Here is a 19,002-nt window from a genome sequence, read left to right on the forward strand (position 1 = left end):
AGCAAAACCTGCTCCAGCTACAAGCTGTAAGAAGTACAAATTTGAAATCCCCCCACCATAATCCTTCAAGATATTCCTGATCCTTCCACATGTTTCTGCTCAATTAAAAAAGAACTCTCAGTTGCCCACAGAACATAGAGAGAGAGAGAGAGAGAGAGAGAGAGAGAGAGAGAACATATACACAATCACAATCAACCACTCCTGTTCTTTCCACAACATAAATGGATGAAAGACAGAGATTGCATCCAACCACATAAGAAAAATAAAGCAAGAAGCTTCAGATAATGCTAAGAGGAACCAAGCTCAGGCAGTTAAATTGTCTTCCCACTGTTAGCCACTTTTGCAGACCAGGTCCTTTTAAATCCAGAATTGTGAAATTCAGCTACTGGAGACTTTGCAGACCCACACATTTGATTTAAAATGGCTATATGTTTTCCATTTCAGGTCCAGGGGCCAGATGGTAAATTTCAAAAATGATTCTCAAGAAACACCAGAGCCAGGAATTATTTCTTCAGTCCCCACCCTGACACCACGCTCCACAATGCTTTCAGCTGCCCCAGGAAGAAAACACTACTTCCATTCTGAACATCCACTAGGTTATAACTGTAGTCAGGAGTCATCAAGGCTCAGGCCTGGAACACATGAAGTAACTATAAACTATAAATACCATCTCTTTGACCAAGTGCCAAGAGCTCTTTTCACCTCTATCTTCAGCCTGCCCTCACACATCTCAAGGAAGGAGTTTCTGAGTCAAATGAGGCAGGCTTGAACACCAGTACTGCTAATTTTTCAATTTAATCTTGCTCCCTTATTGGCCAAAACCATCTGTGCGCATGCCATTCATTCCAGTTGTGTTCAACATGCTCTAATTACTAATTTAAAGCAGGTCCCATGTAAAATACAGAAGCATAAGTCAGTTGTTGCCAAATGCAAGATTGGATTGCTGTACATGGCGGAGGCGGGAGAAAGCGGAGTTTCCTGTGCGTCACAACTCTGCCTTGTTCAGAACGGATCTTTTGCTCTGGTTTTGCCCTTTAAAGCCCTGAAACAGGGATGGGGAACCTATTGCCTTCCAAGTGTTACTGGACTACAACTCCCACAATTCTGACCACTGGTCGTGCTTGGTGGGTCTGATGGGAGTTGAAGTTCAGCAGCATCTGGGGCACCAAAGGTTCTCCACACCTTCCTAACAGGCTTGGGCCTGGGTTACTTGAAGGCACTGGTGGTTTGCTCCGTAGGTCTCTACCCAGACCCAAGAATCACCTTCAGAAGGTTTTCCACAGATTCTCCTGCTAAGTGAGGTGAGGCAAGTGAGCTACTGGGAGTCAGCCTATTCAGTGGTTGTGGAAAGGATTCCCTTTACAGTGGCACCTCAGGTTAGATACGCTTCAGGTTACAGACTCCGCTAACCCAGAAATAGTGCTTCAGGTTAAGAACTTTGCTTCAGGATGAGAACAGAAATCCTGCTCCGGCGGCACGAAAGCAGGAGGCCCCATTAGCTAAAGTGGTGCTTCAGGTTAAGAACAGTTTCAGGCTAAGAACGGACCTCCGGAACAAATTAAGTACTTAACCTGAGGTACCACTGTACTGGTTTTTGTGCCTTTGAAGTTTCAGTTTTAAAAACATGTTTTAGTGCTTCTTTCTTAACATGATGGACACTGTTGCTGTTTTAATTCTAGTTTAATTCTGATTCTAACCATTCTGATATGATGTTCATGTTATACTTCAATATTCTGTGGAGTAAAAATGTATGGTTTTATTACTGATTGGCAGGAACAACAAAAAATGTTGTTAAATAAATAAACAGAATATAAAAGTTTCCTAGACAATATAGAAAAGACTGAGGACCAGAAAGGGTGTGACACTCTTGCTTCCTGTTACTGTGGCCCAGTTTTAACTCCCAAAGGCTCTCCTGGCCTGCCCGCCGCTTACCACAAGACTTCTATCCCTAGCAGAGCCAGGCAATTAGGACAGAGTTTTCCTTGGAATAAGAGCGCCCTTGCAAATCGAAGAGGCAAGCCCTCCCCCCTTTCCAATAGCTTGAATAGTGCTGCAAGAAGGGTGACCACGCAACCCTGACATAAGAGATATCACCCCAAGACAGATGGCCAGCCAAGGCTGAGCTCTCTCTTATGCCAACACTGCTTGGTTATCCTCAGCAACTGGTTTTGGGGAAAATTCTGTGTGTGAGTGTGCACATTCATGCTCGCAAGCTCGCTTGTGTAGCTCAAACACGAAGAGACCAAAATTCAAATGTACAAAAATCACATATTTCCAATCATTCACATCCAACAAATGTTATTCCAACAGCAAATAAACTGAGCCCACTTTTCAGCTAAGGTAAGTTTCAATGAACTACCCTTTTTTAGTGTCTGTTTTTCAGGATGTTGATCAGCCATTCTTTTCTTGTGAGGTTAAAAACAACTTTGCAACAGTCAAGCACACACAATTCTACCTGGAACCAATGAAACATTATTACATGGGAGACAAACCCAGCTCTGGAGCTCCATTGAATATTAGGGCAATTCTACCCCACAGGAAATAAACCTGCATTCGGGTCACACTGTTAGTGCATTGCAAAATGGTTGCCCTTTGATGCGGATGTGGGAAACTTGTGTGCAATTCCCCACTCCACCTCCTGCCCATGCTCAGAGGGTGGTGGCCTTAGGCAATACAAAAGTCTTTGCCCTGCCTTATGGGGATGTTGTGTGAGAATGAATTAGCGGAGAATCGTTCACACATTTTGTACCCTGGAAGGTGTGCATTCGGACTGTGTTTTGGCTTATATGCTAAACTGTCTATTTTAAATTTGTTAGTTATAAAGTAAGTCATATATTTAAAATAAAATAAAAGGGCAAGAGAAACAGATGCTATTCCAGAAGCTAATAACAACTAAACAAGTTATTTGGAAGCACAAGCAAGAGCCCCAGTTCTCTTTGTGTATTTCTTCACTTCATCCCCAAAACATCCCAGACATTTTTTACTCTGCTGCCTTTGCTACTGGAGGTGTGGGAAGTTAGTGCTGAAAAAGCTGTGCAAAATTGCATGAAGCCAGGCATACCAACATATTAGCTGATTGACAAGATTCAGTTTATAACACTATATGTGCCCATTTAGCAGGGGGTAGGGGCAGAAAATAGTAGTGGCTGGGGTAAATAGGAAACCCAGGTTTCACACACACACAAGCAATTAATGGTTTGGAGAACATCTTGACACAGAGGGGGGAAAGCAAGAACCATATGAAAAGCAAACTATGAGTACAGAATCTAATCTTATACCAGCGTTCCAGCCCCCAGCTAAATATGAACATACAGTGGTACCTCGGTTTACGAACTTAATCCGTTCTGGAAGTCCGTTCTTAAACCGAAACCGTTCTTAAACTGAGGCGCGCTTTCCCTAACGAGGAAAGCCGCCAGTGCCCTTCCATTGTCCGCAATTTGTTCTTAGACCCAGGTAAAGTTCGCAAACCAAGAGACTATTTCCGGTTTTGTGGAGTTCGTAAACTGAATAGTTCATAAACAGGACTGCTCTTAAACCGAGGTACCACTGTACTGGCTTTTATTAAAGTAAGCTTTAGAATCTGCATTAGGAAGAGGTAAATCTCCATATACACAAAAATAAAGTCTTGCTATCCTAGGAGAGATTAATGTTGACATAGAGATATGTAGGTTTCTTATAGATTTGTTATTTATAAATGAAAGTCAAAGGAAGCTTGGGTTTGGTTTAAGCAAAAAATGAAACATTTTCACAAATAACTATATCTTAAGTATTTTCTCCCCCCTTAGATAAACTAGGTATGCGGGGGCACAACAGTTATTTCTAGCTAGTTATTGGAAACAATAAGAGACTTGGTTAAAAATGCTGGATGAATAAAGGGGCTTCAGAATAATTCAGAGCACACACGGAACACCGAGAAGTTGACTTCAGAGACGCTCGCTCAGAAACAGCATGGATTAAAACCCATAAATTATCCCTTGAACTTGGAATTGGTTAACAAATATTCCTTTTGCATCAAGTATAGCAACGGATTTCAAATCAAACGATGGCTCAGAGGGCATTTTCTGCAACTGCTGATTGAAACTGAGAAATGTCCTTACACCTTCCAACAATTTAAAATTCAGTTTTTCTCATTCCCACCACAACCACCATTTAAAAGGGTTGGGGGAGGGAGAGAGAGACTTATCTTTGATTTCCCTGCACAGATCAAGTAAACAAAAATCCCAGGCCAAAATTACAGCATATTCATAACCTCAAACACTTATTTTGGTAAAAACAAAAAAAAAATTTTCTTTCCAGTAGCACCTTAAAGACCAACTAAGTTAGTTCTTGGTATGAGCTTTCGTGTGCATGCACACTTCGTCAGATACACAGACGAAGTGTGCATGCACACGAAAGCTCATACCAAGAACTAACTTAGTTGGTCTTTAAGGTGCTACTGGAAAGAAAATTTTTTTTTTGTTTTGACTATGGCAGACCAACACGGCTACCTTTCTGTAACTGGACTTATTTTGGTAAGTTTATTTCCTTTCAATTTACATTATACATTATTTTATCTTTTCAAAGTCTGCTTCAACATTCAAATACAGTGCTGAGGTGCCTTTCTGGTTTCACCTCAAACATTTCAGAGCTGCATATTTCACAACACATCCCTTCAAGGAGGAATAATGAAAACAAAACAGCCATGGCTTGTAGTTCACTTGTGAGGCTCTTCTTCTATTTAACAAAGGATTTTCCTCACTGCTCTCAATGGCTGACCAGTTTCTTGCAACAAACAATGGAAATATTTCCAAAGATTGGGTGGGGTGGGGAGGGAGGGGTGCTTGTGGCAAGAGAAATTTAAGAAAGTCTCAGACCAAGGAAAACATTGTTTATGTCCTCAGTCCAGAGACTGTTCCTCCTTCATGAATTACAACTATCTGAGCTGGATTTGAAAACAAGAGAGGAACAAATTAATTCAACCTAAATCAAGCAAGAAGGGAAGAAAACCTCTAACTTAGGCAATATTATTTATACGTGTCAAAGCAAAACAGAGTTTCTTATAGTGCGTGGTCAATACAAAACAAACTTTATCCACCTAGTAATAAAAGATTTTTCCCTGAAGCCAACTGCAGCTACACAGTTCCCATGTGCATTTTTAACAAGTCCGTCTCAACATCAACATACATGAAGGGGCTCCCTCCTCTTTTTTTATTTTATTTTTGCCTGTCAGGTCTGCTGAAAGCCAATGGGAGGCCCCTCAGCGACTCTGTTTTTCAGGGCTGGGAATGTGGCTGGCGATTCCACAACGAAAGCTTCCGTTATCTGTAATTTTTCAAATCTGCCTGCAACGTCTTCTGTGGACCCATGCAGCGCATATTCATGCCCACGACACTATGCCACAGCCCCCTGCCTCACCCAGCAGCCCCTTGCCACTCGCCAGCCCCTGTTGCGGGAGGGAAAGACGGACCCATGCGTTGCCAGAGCAAAGCTGAAGGGGCATCACCTGCTGCAATTTCAGCAGGCCTTTAAACACCCAATTCTTCTCCATGGGAAAGGGAAAGGCAAGGTTTCCATACAGGAGTTAGCAAGCAAAATGTTTTATTATTCCTTTTCGCTTCCACGGGATACAGAAGGGCATCCAATACTTGGCACGTTTATGAGCCTTCTAGTTCACCTCACAGGTCAAAAGCACAACTTTGCCACAGTCGTAGTGGGGATTTCTTCCCATCTCAAACACCTCCAAACAGAGGGCTGCTTGTATCTGGTATTTATTTAAAAATCAGGTGCCCTGCCACTGGTGCTGTTTTTAAACCTCTGCTCTTCTAGAACAGTGCTTTCTGGCCAGCTTCACACATCATGAGATAAACTATAGTTAATGGTTTGCCGTGAACATGCCTATCTCTGCTGTTTACTCGCCCTTCAGAACACAAAGTGCAATTTCTAGTTTAGCCTTATATCAGAACAAGGCACTGTGGTTTATTTCACTGCAATGAACTACAATCAGTAGTAGCAGTAATAAATAATGACAACAACAACATATTATTTATACCCCGCTATTCTGGCTGGGTTTCCCCAGCCACTCTGGGCGGTTCCCAACAGAATATTAAAAACACGATAAAACATCAAACATTAAAAGCTTCCCTAAACAGGACGGCCTTCAGATGTCTTCTAAAAGTTTGGTAGTTATTTTTCTCTTTGACATCTGGTGGGAGGGCATACCACAGGGCAGGCATCACTACCGAAAAGGCCCTCTGCCAAGTTCCCTGTAACCTCACTTCTCACAGTGAAGGAACCGCCAGAAGGGCCTCGGTGCTGGACCTCAGTGTCCGGGCTGAATGATAGGGGTGGAGACGCTCCTTCAGGTATACTGGCCCGAGGGCTTTAAAGGTCAGCACCAACACTCTGAATTATGCTTGGAAACGTACTAGGAGCCAATATAGATCTTTCAAGACTTGTGTTATGTGGACTCGGCAGCCGCTCCCAGTCACCAGTCTAGCTGCCACATTCTGGGTTATAGTTTCTGGGTCACCTTCAAGGGTAGCCCCATGTAGAGCGTACTGCAATGGTCTAAGTGGGAGATAACCACAGCATGTACCACTCTGGTGAGACAGTGCGCGGGCAGGTAGTGTCTCAACCTGCGTACTAGATGGAGCTGGTAGAATTGACCTGCGCCTCCATGGACAGCTGTGAGTCCAAAATTACTCCCAGGTTGTACACCTGGTCCTTCAGGGGCACAGTTACCCCATTCAGGACCAGAGAGTGCCCCACTCACCCCTGTCCCCCCAAAACAGTACTTCTGTCTTGTCAGGATTCAACCTCAATCTGTTAGCCGCCATCCATCCTCCAACTGCCTCCAGACACTCACACTGGACCTTCACTGCCTTCACTGAGTCCGATTTGAAAGAGAGGTAGAGCTGGGTATATCCGCATACTGATGAACGCCCAGCCCAAAACCCCTGATGATCTCTCCCAGCAGCTGAATGTAGATGTTAAAAAGCATGGGGGGAAGGACAGAACCCTGAGGCACCCCACAAGTGAGAGCCCAGGGGTCTCAACACTCATCCCACACCACCACTTTCTGAACTAGGTGGATAAAGAGATCTAGGGGTCCTTACCAGGTCCCAATGGCAAAGGTGGTTGCATTAAATTGCAAACCACCTAAAAGAGTCTCCTGCTGCTATTTTCTGCAGATGCAACAGAGGCGGCGAAGAAGGTCCTCTTCGCCATCACTATCGCCACTTGGTAGGCTCAACGTTGAGCTCTAACCCGTGTCCGGTCAGATTCAGAGTAAGTTTTCCGCCACTGGCACTCCAGCCATCTCAACGATTGTGTCATCGCCCACAGCTCTGGGGGAAACTGGAGCTCCATGCAATCAGAGAGGGTGCTTCGGAGCCAGACAGTCAATAGTCCTGGTTAACTTCTCATTCCAGCAGGCCACCAGGGAATCAGCTGAAAGGCCATCAACATGGGATAAAGCATCCCCTACCACTCTCTGGAAACCATTTGGATCCATTAAGTGGCGGGGCGGACCATCCGATTCGGTCCCACTTCCCTGCAGAGGGTAAGGATCGCGGAGAAGTCCAGTTGCACCAGAAAGTAAGACAAGAACATACCTTGGATGCATACTGTGGGCTTCGGGGAGCAAAACAAACCTCAGTAACCATTTCAGGCTTAATATTAAAGCCAGGGATGAGCAGGGAGGGGTGAAGCAAGTGGCTTGCCGTGACACGCAGATGCAGGCTCTCTTCAAAGAGATAGATGGTCATGCACTACACACATATAAACCAGAGTGGGGTACACCAAACATAAACTATAGACACAGCAATTCCAATAAAAACCTTAACACAAAATAAAAAAATCAGGATGAACTCTGCTCCTCCTTACTACAAAAACCAGAGCCTAATGCATCAAAAACCCAGGACATTAAACGTCTGACTAAAAAGGGTCATTTTAGCCGGCTCTGAAAACAACCAATATTAGTTTGTGCAAGACACATGTACATACTACTAAACACAATCCAGTCATCACCACAACAAAAACTTTAAACAAACTCAACAAACTCTTGCTTCAGGTATCATTTTATTGCTTTAATATTTATATCCCACACTTCAATGCTAATGGCACTCCTAAAGAAAACAGCTAAAAGCGCGCGTGCGCGCGCGCACACACACACACACGGCTTGAGAAATCATTGCAGTCTTGATCAACAAACAGAACATTTCATCCAGATCTGAATTCCAAGACTGAATTCTTCCATGATTTTCAAGACCTCATGGTCTTTTATTATGGAGAAGAGATGTGTGTTGCTGTTTTAATGAGGGGGCTGTGATAGAAGTTCATAAGCGTAGGGACAGCAGACAGGAGGGGAAATCTCTTCAAACACAAGAATGTGGGGGTATCCTATGAAACCAATCAGAAGTAACTAGAAGACAGACTAGAGGGAGTATTTATTCACACAAAGCATAAATAACTTGAGAAATTATTTGCCAGGACTGAAAGAAAGACTGCTTTAAAAGAGGATTAGAAAAATGCACAGATCAGGAGTGGGGAATCTGAGGCTCTCCAGGTGTCACTGAACGGCAACTCTCACCATCCCTGACCACCGGCTCTGCTGGCTGGAGCGAAGCGAAGCTGCAGGATCACAGGCCCCTGGTCTTTGGTGCCTGTTTATTTTCCTATAATTGTTAAACATGGGACATCATAATTCAGAGGCAGCCTCCCTCCAAAACATGAGCTGCATTTCACAGCATGTCCTCCTGGCAGGCTACGGAGACATCTACCAGGTCACTGCTGGAGACAGAATGCTGGGCAACAGTCGCTGTTCACCTGATCCAGTAAAGTGGCTATTAAAACATAAAATAAAAATCCTCATATTCTCACCAGAGAATAAAAGGGAGCAAGCTGGGACAGAGGAAACAAAGATGCAGTAGGAACAAATGTAAGTTTTGTGCACTTTAAAGAAAAAATTAGTACCACCATTTTAGAATAACTAATGGTATTATTGATACTTTTTACAAAACAAGGTTTACAGAATGAAAAATGAGACAGGGAAGGACGAAAAAGGAGTTGTGTATTAAAAGGAAGTACATTTTTAGTACAGATAAAAAGATATAAAATGCAAGGGTCTTCCTATGAAAAATATCCTGTATCAGGAAGTGAGAGAGAAAAAGCAGCAGAATCTCTGTTTGAACCTTCCTATTAAGAATACTCATTCAGTTTTCATTGCGATTTAATAGTGCCAAGTTGCTTTTAAATTCAGAGAACATGCTTGCTGCAATGCCTCTTCCTTTAAATTCTCAAAAAAAGGTGGTGTTTTTTTAATCTTGCAGTGGGTAAATTGCACGTTTTTAGGAAGATATATTTAATATAGTTTGGAACTTCAAAATCACAGAAGACAAGCTGACTGGGAAGAAGATGTGATGCGTTTTGTGCTCTGCAGCGCCCTCTGCTGATAGCAGAGCAGAGCAAACATCCTTCGTTAACCTAAAGGAACAAGTCAGTAATCCACACACAACATTTAAGCATGTCACAGAATAAGTTTCAAGACTCCTTAGAAGCAGCCCTTAAGGAAATGGGGAACTGTGGTTTGCCAAGGAAACTATAAATGCTAAGCCACAGTTACAAATGATCTACTTTGATCTCCAGGATCAGCTGAGAGAAGCTTTCCACCAATTCTTTCTGGGCAGCAATGTGAAAAATGACTGTGCCTGAAAGCACTCAGGGCCCCTCAGAGTTAGATGGGATTCCCTTCTCTTAGAGGCCCAGGAAACATTGGAAACATTTGCATGCTCTCCATGCAGAAACGTGCCGTTCTCATGTCTTATAAAGGACACACCTTCTCAGCCAACAAACACCTTCTGAGAAACCTGGAGACCAAACCTACCAGATGGGAGCCTTGGGGCACTGAGACCTCCCAGCCCTAGTGATGCTGCCAGGACAATGCAGCTACGGCAGCAGCCGACTGAGATCAGCAGCCGGGTGCTTTCAGCAACTCCATCTTCAAAACAAACCACAAAACTGACAGACCAGTGAAAGATTTAGATGGAACCAATTTCCCTTCAAGGATCTCTTACATCCACTTTATTCAAAATAAATTTTACAATCGCCCAGGGATTACGTGCGGCCACAGTTCCTCCTTTGAAAAGTAGCTCCTTTCCAGCGCAGCAGGAGAGAGCGGGGTCTTATGCCTGTGCTGCGAGTCTTGAGAGGAGAGGGAGGGCCATAGCCAGCGGTGGAGCATCTGCCTTGCAAGCAAGAAGCCCCAGGCTCCATCCCCACTGGTCTCTCCAGGTAGTTGGAAGAGAATCCCCTCTGAAGTCCTGGAGAACCTCCTGCTTCCTTTCCAGAGCCATCACTGTTTTTAACAATAACCCAAGGAAACAATAACCCAAGGAAACCAGCCATACCCTAACCTCCCAGAGTTCCAAGCAAGGGCAGCCTGGGCTGGTGAGGTGTGATTTTGGCCCAAGATAAACATAGTGGGTGGAGGAAAAACTGCTGCTCACCAGGCTCAACTCCACAACTCATCTTCAGGACCGGGGCCAAGTCCAAGAGCACAAGTAGCACAAGAGCACAAAACTGTCCGAGGCACCATATTTTTGAGCAACATTTATGTGTGGCAAAGTGGCAGTGGACAGGTTTTATTTTCCTCCCAGCCCCTGTACGGGTGATATAATTTGGGTTTTTCTATCTGGATTTTCCACTTTAGGCACCAAAGCATTATTGGTCAAGTGCTTGATGAGCCTTCTTCATTTATCAAAAGCTTCCGTTCTGGTTTAGGAGCAATTAGCCACGAGGGTCATTCTTGAGGAAACTAATGCAAGAGGAACATAGCTGCACTGCAAGGGCCCGGGATACAAAACAGAACACAGCCTGCGCCCTTAGTAGTCTTTGTAAACAAGGTCAGCTTATTTACGCTGCAAAATATGTAGGGTCGTGGTGCCTCAGTTCTGGAACACCTCCGCCTGGTGTCATATGGCTGGTCACATGTTTCTCACTGTTCAGTGAGAACGGGCTCATTTTTTCTCGTTTTGCTGGCTATGGTTAGAATGTTTTTGAGCCTTGGGTTTGTTGTTTCATAGTAATGATGTTGTGTTCTTGTAATTCGATATTGGTGAGATTTTACTGTTATCTTAATTGTGCTCTGTGGTTTGTAATGGTATGATTTATTTTTACGTAAACAGCTTTGAGGTCACTTGTGGCAAAATGGTGTATATAAGCACGTTGTTGTTGTTATTGTTTGTTGTTTCAATCATTGCTGAGATGTGCAGCACTCATTTACATGCATATACACTCTTGCACTGTTTATTCATGTGAATGTTACCAAAATAGAGTGTGTCCAAACCCTTCCCAGGGCACCTCAGTGCACCACAGTCAGGGCATACCTCTCTCTTTCTTAAAAACTGAAGCTCCTCATGGGAAGAAGGAGGAGGGGGGGAAACTGTCTTCCTGTAAAATGAAGTGAGTGCAAAGGATATGGGAGCCAGGCAAACACCCTCCTGATTAATGCCAACAAAAGTGGCCAATGCAGATTGCCTTTGTTCACACAGCAACAGTCTTGTGGCATGCTTGAGAATGACATGATGTGTGCCGACTCCCAAGGAATACCTCTCTTGTTCCAATCAAAACTCCTTCACAGAAAAATTACCTATGCAGACTTCTACGCAGCCAGTTTGTGGCAGCAACTGTCCTCTCTCGCAGCCAGTTCATCACAGGGACAAGGCAATGATTCTCCCATCAACTCAGAAACAACTGAGTCAAAAAAAATTAAAAATGCTGATAACAGGAGAGAAAGAACGCCGGAGCACAAGAAGTTTTCTGGCACACACATGCACACACACACATCTCCTGAAGTGCAGTGACTTCCCGAGGAACAGATAGGAAAGTGATTCTCTTAACAGCTGGAAAGTGTTAATTAAAAGCAACAGAAGCAGGATGTCAACATTGCTTCCCAGAGCAAGGCAGTGGCGGCAGCAGAAGGGCTGCATTCTGACTTACCTTAAGATACAGAAGCAAGTCTTGGCCCCCGACGATAAGCGGCAGAACCCAAACCTCTGCTTGCTGTCAATGTCTGTGAGCACAAAAGTGAAGTTCTGGCCAACTTGGCCAACTGTGAGGCTGGAAATGGGGAGAACAAAGGAATCTATTAATGGGCTGTTCATTGCAACCACGCCAAGTATCTAAACAGACTTAAGTCATTGAACCAGCAGCACTTCCTCTCTCTGTGCCACTTCTGAGAGAAGGAAGGCAGGGAAAGGTCCAGTTCAGCTGGACCCACCGTGGTAAGTACAGTACTACCTAAAACCAAAACTGCACCAGCCCCAAACCTTTGAATTTAAGGATCCCTTAAATTTATGATACTGAGGCAGAGCCAACATCCCACGTGTGTTTGCTGAATCACCTCCCCCCTGGCTTCTTTGCAGATTATAACCTTACAATTTAGGAAGAGTTTCATGATTCACATTTATTAATAAATAGTACGAACCACATGGCCAACCACCACAGCACTAGCCATAATACTAATACTCCAGTGTCATCACTGTACACAGTTGGGATGGAGCACCTGTGGCCCCCAGGTGTCACCCCAGCCCACATGGCCAGTGCTCAGGGGTGATGAGGACTGAAGCCCAGCAGCTTCTGGGGGGCCGGCCACACGACTGCTTTACCAAGCCCTAGAGGACAGGTCTCTGTCCTGAGGGGCTTCCAATCTAAAATTCAACCCAAGGGAGAAAACGGGGGGGAGAAGCAAGGATAAACAAGGGGAAATAGGCAGTTTTAGTCAAATGGATTTAGGCTTCTTTACAGGGTGCAGCAAACTTTCCCTCTTTGTCTTCTTATATCATGGGGTAACAGTCAGTGCTTCAGTAAAGGAAACAGGTATGCCAACAGCCAGATGAGAGCAATGTGTCAGTTCTGCCAAAATTAGTTTGAAAGATAGGAGGGTGCATCTGAGCATGTGCAGAGTGTCTTTCCCTTAAATTTGGGATTGCTAGAGATAGGCTTCCACGACCTCTCTCCACCACTGGAAATTAGCCACTGAGAAATAGCACAATCACTCAAGGTAATTTTAAAGAAGCCAAATGGCCTTCTGAAACACTGCAGACTTTTCAAAAGGCATTCTGCCCCCAACACAGAGCGAATACGTAAGATGACGTCTCCTATGACAACATGCATGCATTGTCAAACAATGCTTTTTGCTTCAGTTAATTAAGATTATGATGATTAACTAATACTTCTTTAAACAGGTGACAACCCTAGTTTTTAATAGATTGATCTAACCCAGCTTTCCTCAACCTGGTCCATCATAATCAGCCAAACATTGCAATCCTACTTTATATAAGTGGGTTTCTGCAGAAGACTTGTTTGGTGGCAAATACCATCTAACACCTTCTCAGCTAGACAAGGCCAGTGTTTTGGGTCTGACCTTTCGTGGGAAGTTATTTGTTTGTGTTAAGGATGTCATCACTAACAGAGATTCCGAATTACTAAATCTTTTTAAAAGCCAGCCATAAAACTGGCTAGGTAGGGGAAAACCCAACATAGCTGAAGAACTGCATAAGCCTTTTGGCTGTTGTGGCCAAAACTGCAAGTTTCAGCCAGGTATGTGAAGACACTACCCAAAGAAAAAATGTTATCTCTCTAACTAGGCCTTCCCGTTAATTAACAGAAAGGTTATATAACTTATTTAAGAGAGATTTTAAATTCCATTCTATGTAACCAGGTATTTGATACTGCTGATTACCACCAACTGAAGACAACTAGTTTTAGGTCTGTTTGTCCTAGGTCTTTGGGTATATAATTATAGGTGGATAACATTATTATTATTATTATTATTATTATTATTATTATTATTATTATTATTAAATTTACATGAAGCTTTCAAACTATGTAACACAACCAACACAGTTATGCAGCACTCTCTCTTTTTTTAAAAAAAAAAAAATTAGACTCTATGTCCAGAATAGAAAGCTTTGAGTTTTCTCAAGAAACAGGGAGAGAACTTTTGGTTACTTCTTTTTTAAAGCTAAAGTATTCATTTAAGGGGGGAAACTGCACACAAAGGGGATGCTGTGTTTCCAGGTTTGGATAACATTTTATACTTTTAATAATACCTCAGTTCAAAAACGTTCAGACCCATTTCCCCAAGTTTACTACAAGTAAAAAAATAAATGACTGTATTCCAGGGACAAAAGGGGGGGAAATTAAATGGGAGCGCAGAATATGCCCTAACAAAAAGGCGCAGCCTTTCCTTTGAATTGTGCCTGAATGCTGAACTCTCCAGAGTCCTCCTCCAAGAGGTGCTGTAGCAGCAAGACTGCTCTTCACCAAAGCTCGCCCTCTCTGCACAATTGCTCCAAAGCACATCCCACACACCAAGGAACAATCTTGATAACACGGTTCATATCTGCGCCTTTTCTGAAAGTTATGATCAACTTGCACTCTGCGGCAAGGTGCCCATTTGCCTTGCCTACAAGAGAGCAAACAATGCAACAATATTGTTTGACAATGCTGGGCCCCCTCCTGCCTTGCAAAGGAGCTCACCTCTATAGGAGCAACTCCTCAAATCCCCCTAAAAAAAATACATCTCTGGCTAAAAACCGAAGCAGAGCAGGGGGAAGAAAGGCACCAGAAGCTAAAAGCAGGGGTACAAAGCCTCCTTTCCTAACACTATAATTAGTAAAGGATATTACTGCTAGCAGCTTGATACCTCTCTCATAAATAACAGCTTGCTTTATACCATGTGTGAAACCTATTACTTAAAGCATGAATTTCCAGAATGGGGTACAGGAGGAAAAACGTATATAACATGCAGCCTAATTTCTTTATGCTTTGCCAGGTTTTTGTGAATGCCACATCACACACAGGCAAATTGCAGGCTTGTGATCCTGAGCTCACTCCTACAGAACAATCAGGCATGGCTCAGAGACAAAGCAGAGGACTGGATCATTCTTTAAGGAGGCCAAGGGCTAACAATACTTAGCATGTGTAGAGCACTTTCAGCATTCAAAGTGCTATATACTTACTTTCAAGAAAACCTCAGCGCAACTCCATTAAGGGTTAGGTCAGAAATATTATCCCCATAGAAGCAGGGGGCTGAGGCTTCGAGAGTGACCAGCTGCCCTAAGGCCACCTGGAAGATTTGTGGCTAAGCTGAAATTGAACCAGTAGCCTTGAAGTTTCTTCCTTGTGGAAACTGCACAACAGCTTTTCTGATGCATGGAGTAACTCTCCGTTCATTCATACAGTTGTCTTGCTAACTGCTGCATTTGTAAATAAATTTATGGTGGCACACTGTTTATTCTTCAACCTGGGTTACCTTATACCCATTAGGTAAAGGTAAAGGGACCCCTGACCATTAGGTCCAGTCGTGACCGACTCTGGAGTTGCTGTGCTCATCTCGCTTTACTGGCTGAGGGAGCCGGCGTACAGCTTCCGGGTCATGTGGCCAGCGTGACTAAGCCGCTTCTGGCAAACCAGAGCAGCACACAGAAGTGCCGTTTACCTTCCCGCCGGAGCGGTACCTATTTATCTGCTTGCACTTTGACGTGTTTTTGAACAGCTAGGTTGGCAGGAGCAGGGACCGAGCAACGGGCGCTCACCCCGTCACGGGGATTCGAACCGCCGACCTTCTGATCGGCAAGTCCTAGGTTCTCTGGTTTAACCTACAGTGCCACCCGCGTCCCTATACCCATTGGGAGGGATGTCTAATTGCTCAACCCACTTTTTGAAGGTTTGCAAACCAAGATTTTCTCAGAACTTCCATCTGTCAAAATGTAATATGGGCGGGGGAAAAACAAAATAAACTATAGGGAAGGCAGAAGGGCCGAGACTAAGGAATCTGGTGCAAGAACCCTCTTCATGTAAAACCCTATAGGATGACATTATACTAGTCTCTCTGCCTGCCTTGGTACACCATCTGCAGAAAGATCAGGCTCAAACCCAGCATCACCCTTACACCAGAGGTTGTAAGGGTGGATAAGTACTGCCTGCTAGACACCTTATGAAATGTCTAGAGCACTTCATTCTGTGGGCACTTATCTGCAAAGCAACTGCTCTCTCCTTGGGTCTGGGCTTTGAAACTTTATTCACGGGAGAGTGAGACTGGCAGGCATAAAGACCTCTCAGCAGGAGATTGGGCCAGGTAAACACCCTTCTGAATTCAACCCCCTAATTCTCTCTAAAACCTATGATGAGATCCAGGTTCCCTATTATTAAAATGCAGCTTGGACCTACAAGTAATGCAATCAGGAACTAGGGAGGCATCCTCACCAACGTGGGAATCCTGTGAACAGCCGAGGCAAAAGGCCATGTCTTCTCCAGATGAGAAAAGGGGAGCCTAAGAATGAGAAGGCAGCAGAGAAGGTCCCAGCAATACAGAAAGGGAGAACAAACAAGCAATGCTTTCAATGCCAGGCCTCTGGCTAGGAATCTCCAAAGACCCTCTCCAATGGCCATTCTACTTTGTCTGTGGATGCAAGGTTACTATGGTGATTCAATGCTTAACTTTAGTAAGAGGAAGGTTAGAGGATGAGAGACATATGCCACGCTGGTCCACAATTAAAACCAGAGCATTTATGAGGCGGGCACAACTTTTATGACAAAAGGAGATTGGTTTTCATTAACTTGCTAAGGCACTAAGATAAATCTGAGTCTCCCTTTTCCACAAGTGAGAACCTCTGGTTCAATGATCCCTGAGGAACGGGGGCAGGAACAGTCTCTTCTATGGTTCAGCGCTGTGCTAGTAGCTGGAGCTGCAAAACCAGCATCTAGGAATTCCCTAAGCAGGGAAGTCAACATTGTGCAGGCCAAGAAAATATCCTGCTGGCCAGGCAGTCAGGGCCCAGACAACACAACCATTCACTGCTCTGCCGTATGCCAAGCTGCAGCTGACGACTCCCCAGGAACCTCACTCAGCTCTCCTTGCCCAGAGACAGATTCCCAAACTTACCAGTCACATCAAGGCTCCCATCACCATCTGCACCACCCCCACTTGTCACTTTTTACCAGGATGACAAGGAACCATTTGTGAGTACTCTGGGATTGGTCAGTCAACCAGCTACCAATCCACCTATCAGTTACCTCGTTCAACCCACATTTTACCAGCTTCCTCGCAAGAATATCACGGAATACTTTGTCAATAACCCATTCCTTTGTCAATAACCCATTCCTTTGTGAATGATGAAACAGCCACAAAACAGCAAGGACTCCAGCTGGGCCACCCAAAAGAGATGGACAGGATGAGCATAGCAAAACTGGAAGCCACCCAGAGTGGCAGGGGCACCCTGTCAGATGTGCTGGGTACAAATAAATTATTATTATTATTATTAGCCATCGGGAATTGTGGGAAGCCCCCAGAGTAAGCCAAGAAAGGGCACTGAAGGTAGGCAGAGAAGGGGGGGGGGGCTTTTTCCCTTCCCAGAGCAAACAGTGATTATTTCACCAAGACCATCTCTGGGTAATGCTTGCCAAAATTACAGCATTATCTCTAGTTATACTTTTATTCAATTAAAAGTTCAAAGAATCATGAAACTGAGATGAAAGGAACATGGGGTGGGGGAGACAGGCCAATGTTCGAATTCTCCACCAGCGCCAAGGCCTCTCAGCCTTTCACTCCATCCCAAGATCCACCTTAGCTTGTGCCAAGAAACAGATGTTAGCTTCCTTCCAGAAAGGGACCTGCCCAGAATTGATTGTCTTAATCAGAGTTATAAACCTGGGGCTGTTCAGATCCGCATAGGAAGAGGTAGGGAAGTAATTGACAAAGCTCATTTCTGCTTCCAGTGTATGAGTCTTTTTAAGTTGCAACGGCAACAAAATGGTGATGAGAGGATGGAATCAGACTCCCCTACCCCTAAGCCCTGCCACAGAAATTCATGAGGTTTTGCCACATTCCTCTTCCACTGGGATCTTTTTATTTAAGAAGCTGCACAGATACACAGGCAATTCAGCAGAAGACCAGTGTATCTACAGGGCAGGGAAGGAATTCAGTGGTTGACTTCTATGGGGAGGGGGTAGGTCCTGGAGCTGAAGCTTATTGTGAGCCCCCTTCCACACTAACATGAAAGATCTGTAGCATCCGCAGACACAAAGGACTCTGCACACCACCAGAGGCACTCTTTTCTTCATTATTTCGCTTGTTCCAACAATTGAGTACAGCATTCAAAGCATAAATTAAGCCCCGGCAAAAGTGTGTGTGTGTGTGTGTGTGTGTGTGTGTGTGTGTTTGCGTTGTATATACAAAAAATATCAACCAGTTATGCAAACAGGGTTGGGGTGAGTTAAAGAATGGGCTGATGCTATTAAAATGCCCAACTCCTGTGCTTATCCTCATGTCAGTAGAGTTTTACTTTGTTTTTTTAAAGAGATTTTTGGCTTTTAAAAATATATAAAGAACATATTGATTTATCCCCTGGATACATATTCAGTCTGGCCTGTGGGGTAAAAATGATAGGTGAACAAATGCTCAGAGGAAAATACAAGTATGAATTGCAAATAATCATGATTTATTCAAGGGTGGGGGTGGGGAGACCCTCCTCCCTGCAGATGCCATGCAAATTCCACAGAAATGAGGAAAACATGTTTCTGGAACGATTGTGATTAAGATCAGATTTAGATTATGGTCAAAAATAGTTCTTGACGTTAGCTACTGCAAGTCTAAGGAGATGGGAGCCCCCCGGGAGAAGCAGGGGTACCATTTCACACAATGTGAATATTTACTACCAAGTGAACGAGGAAATACTGCTGTTAAAAAGTCGTCGGCAGCAAGAGCATCTGCTTCTTCTAGATATTTGCACTAGAAGACCAGTTGTGTGGTTTAAGACCATGCTTTATATCCGCTGCAGAGCCCAGGAGGAAGGTGTTCTTGGCAATTCGCTTCCTTCCCCTAAAGGCTCAGCAGAGCTCATCTTGAGACATCTTGCTTGGCCACATCCAGGGTAAAGGCAGCATAAGGAAATACCAATACACAAGGCAAAAGGGAATTTTGCTTTTTGATAGGTATCTGCTATCATTTCTGTAGCTGGG

At 44.1% G+C, this 19,002-nt stretch overlaps 1 protein-coding gene across 9 annotated transcripts in view; it reads right to left on the minus strand.

The window, feature by feature from the left end:
* DENND1A (DENN domain containing 1A) overlaps positions 1-19,002 on the minus strand; it is a 263,639-nt gene that overhangs the window by 148,804 nt on the left and 95,833 nt on the right. For all 9 annotated transcript variants that reach the window (XM_083597233.1, XM_083597229.1, XM_083597231.1 and 6 more), the window contains exon 5: positions 11,977-12,096. In XM_083597233.1, coding sequence (XP_083453359.1) covers positions 11,977-12,096 — 120 coding nt within the window. The remainder of the gene's footprint in view (positions 1-11,976; positions 12,097-19,002) is intronic.

This window comes from Podarcis filfolensis (assembly GCF_964270895.1).
Source record: "Podarcis filfolensis genome assembly, chromosome: Z".
NCBI lineage: Eukaryota > Metazoa > Chordata > Lepidosauria > Squamata > Lacertidae > Podarcis > Podarcis filfolensis.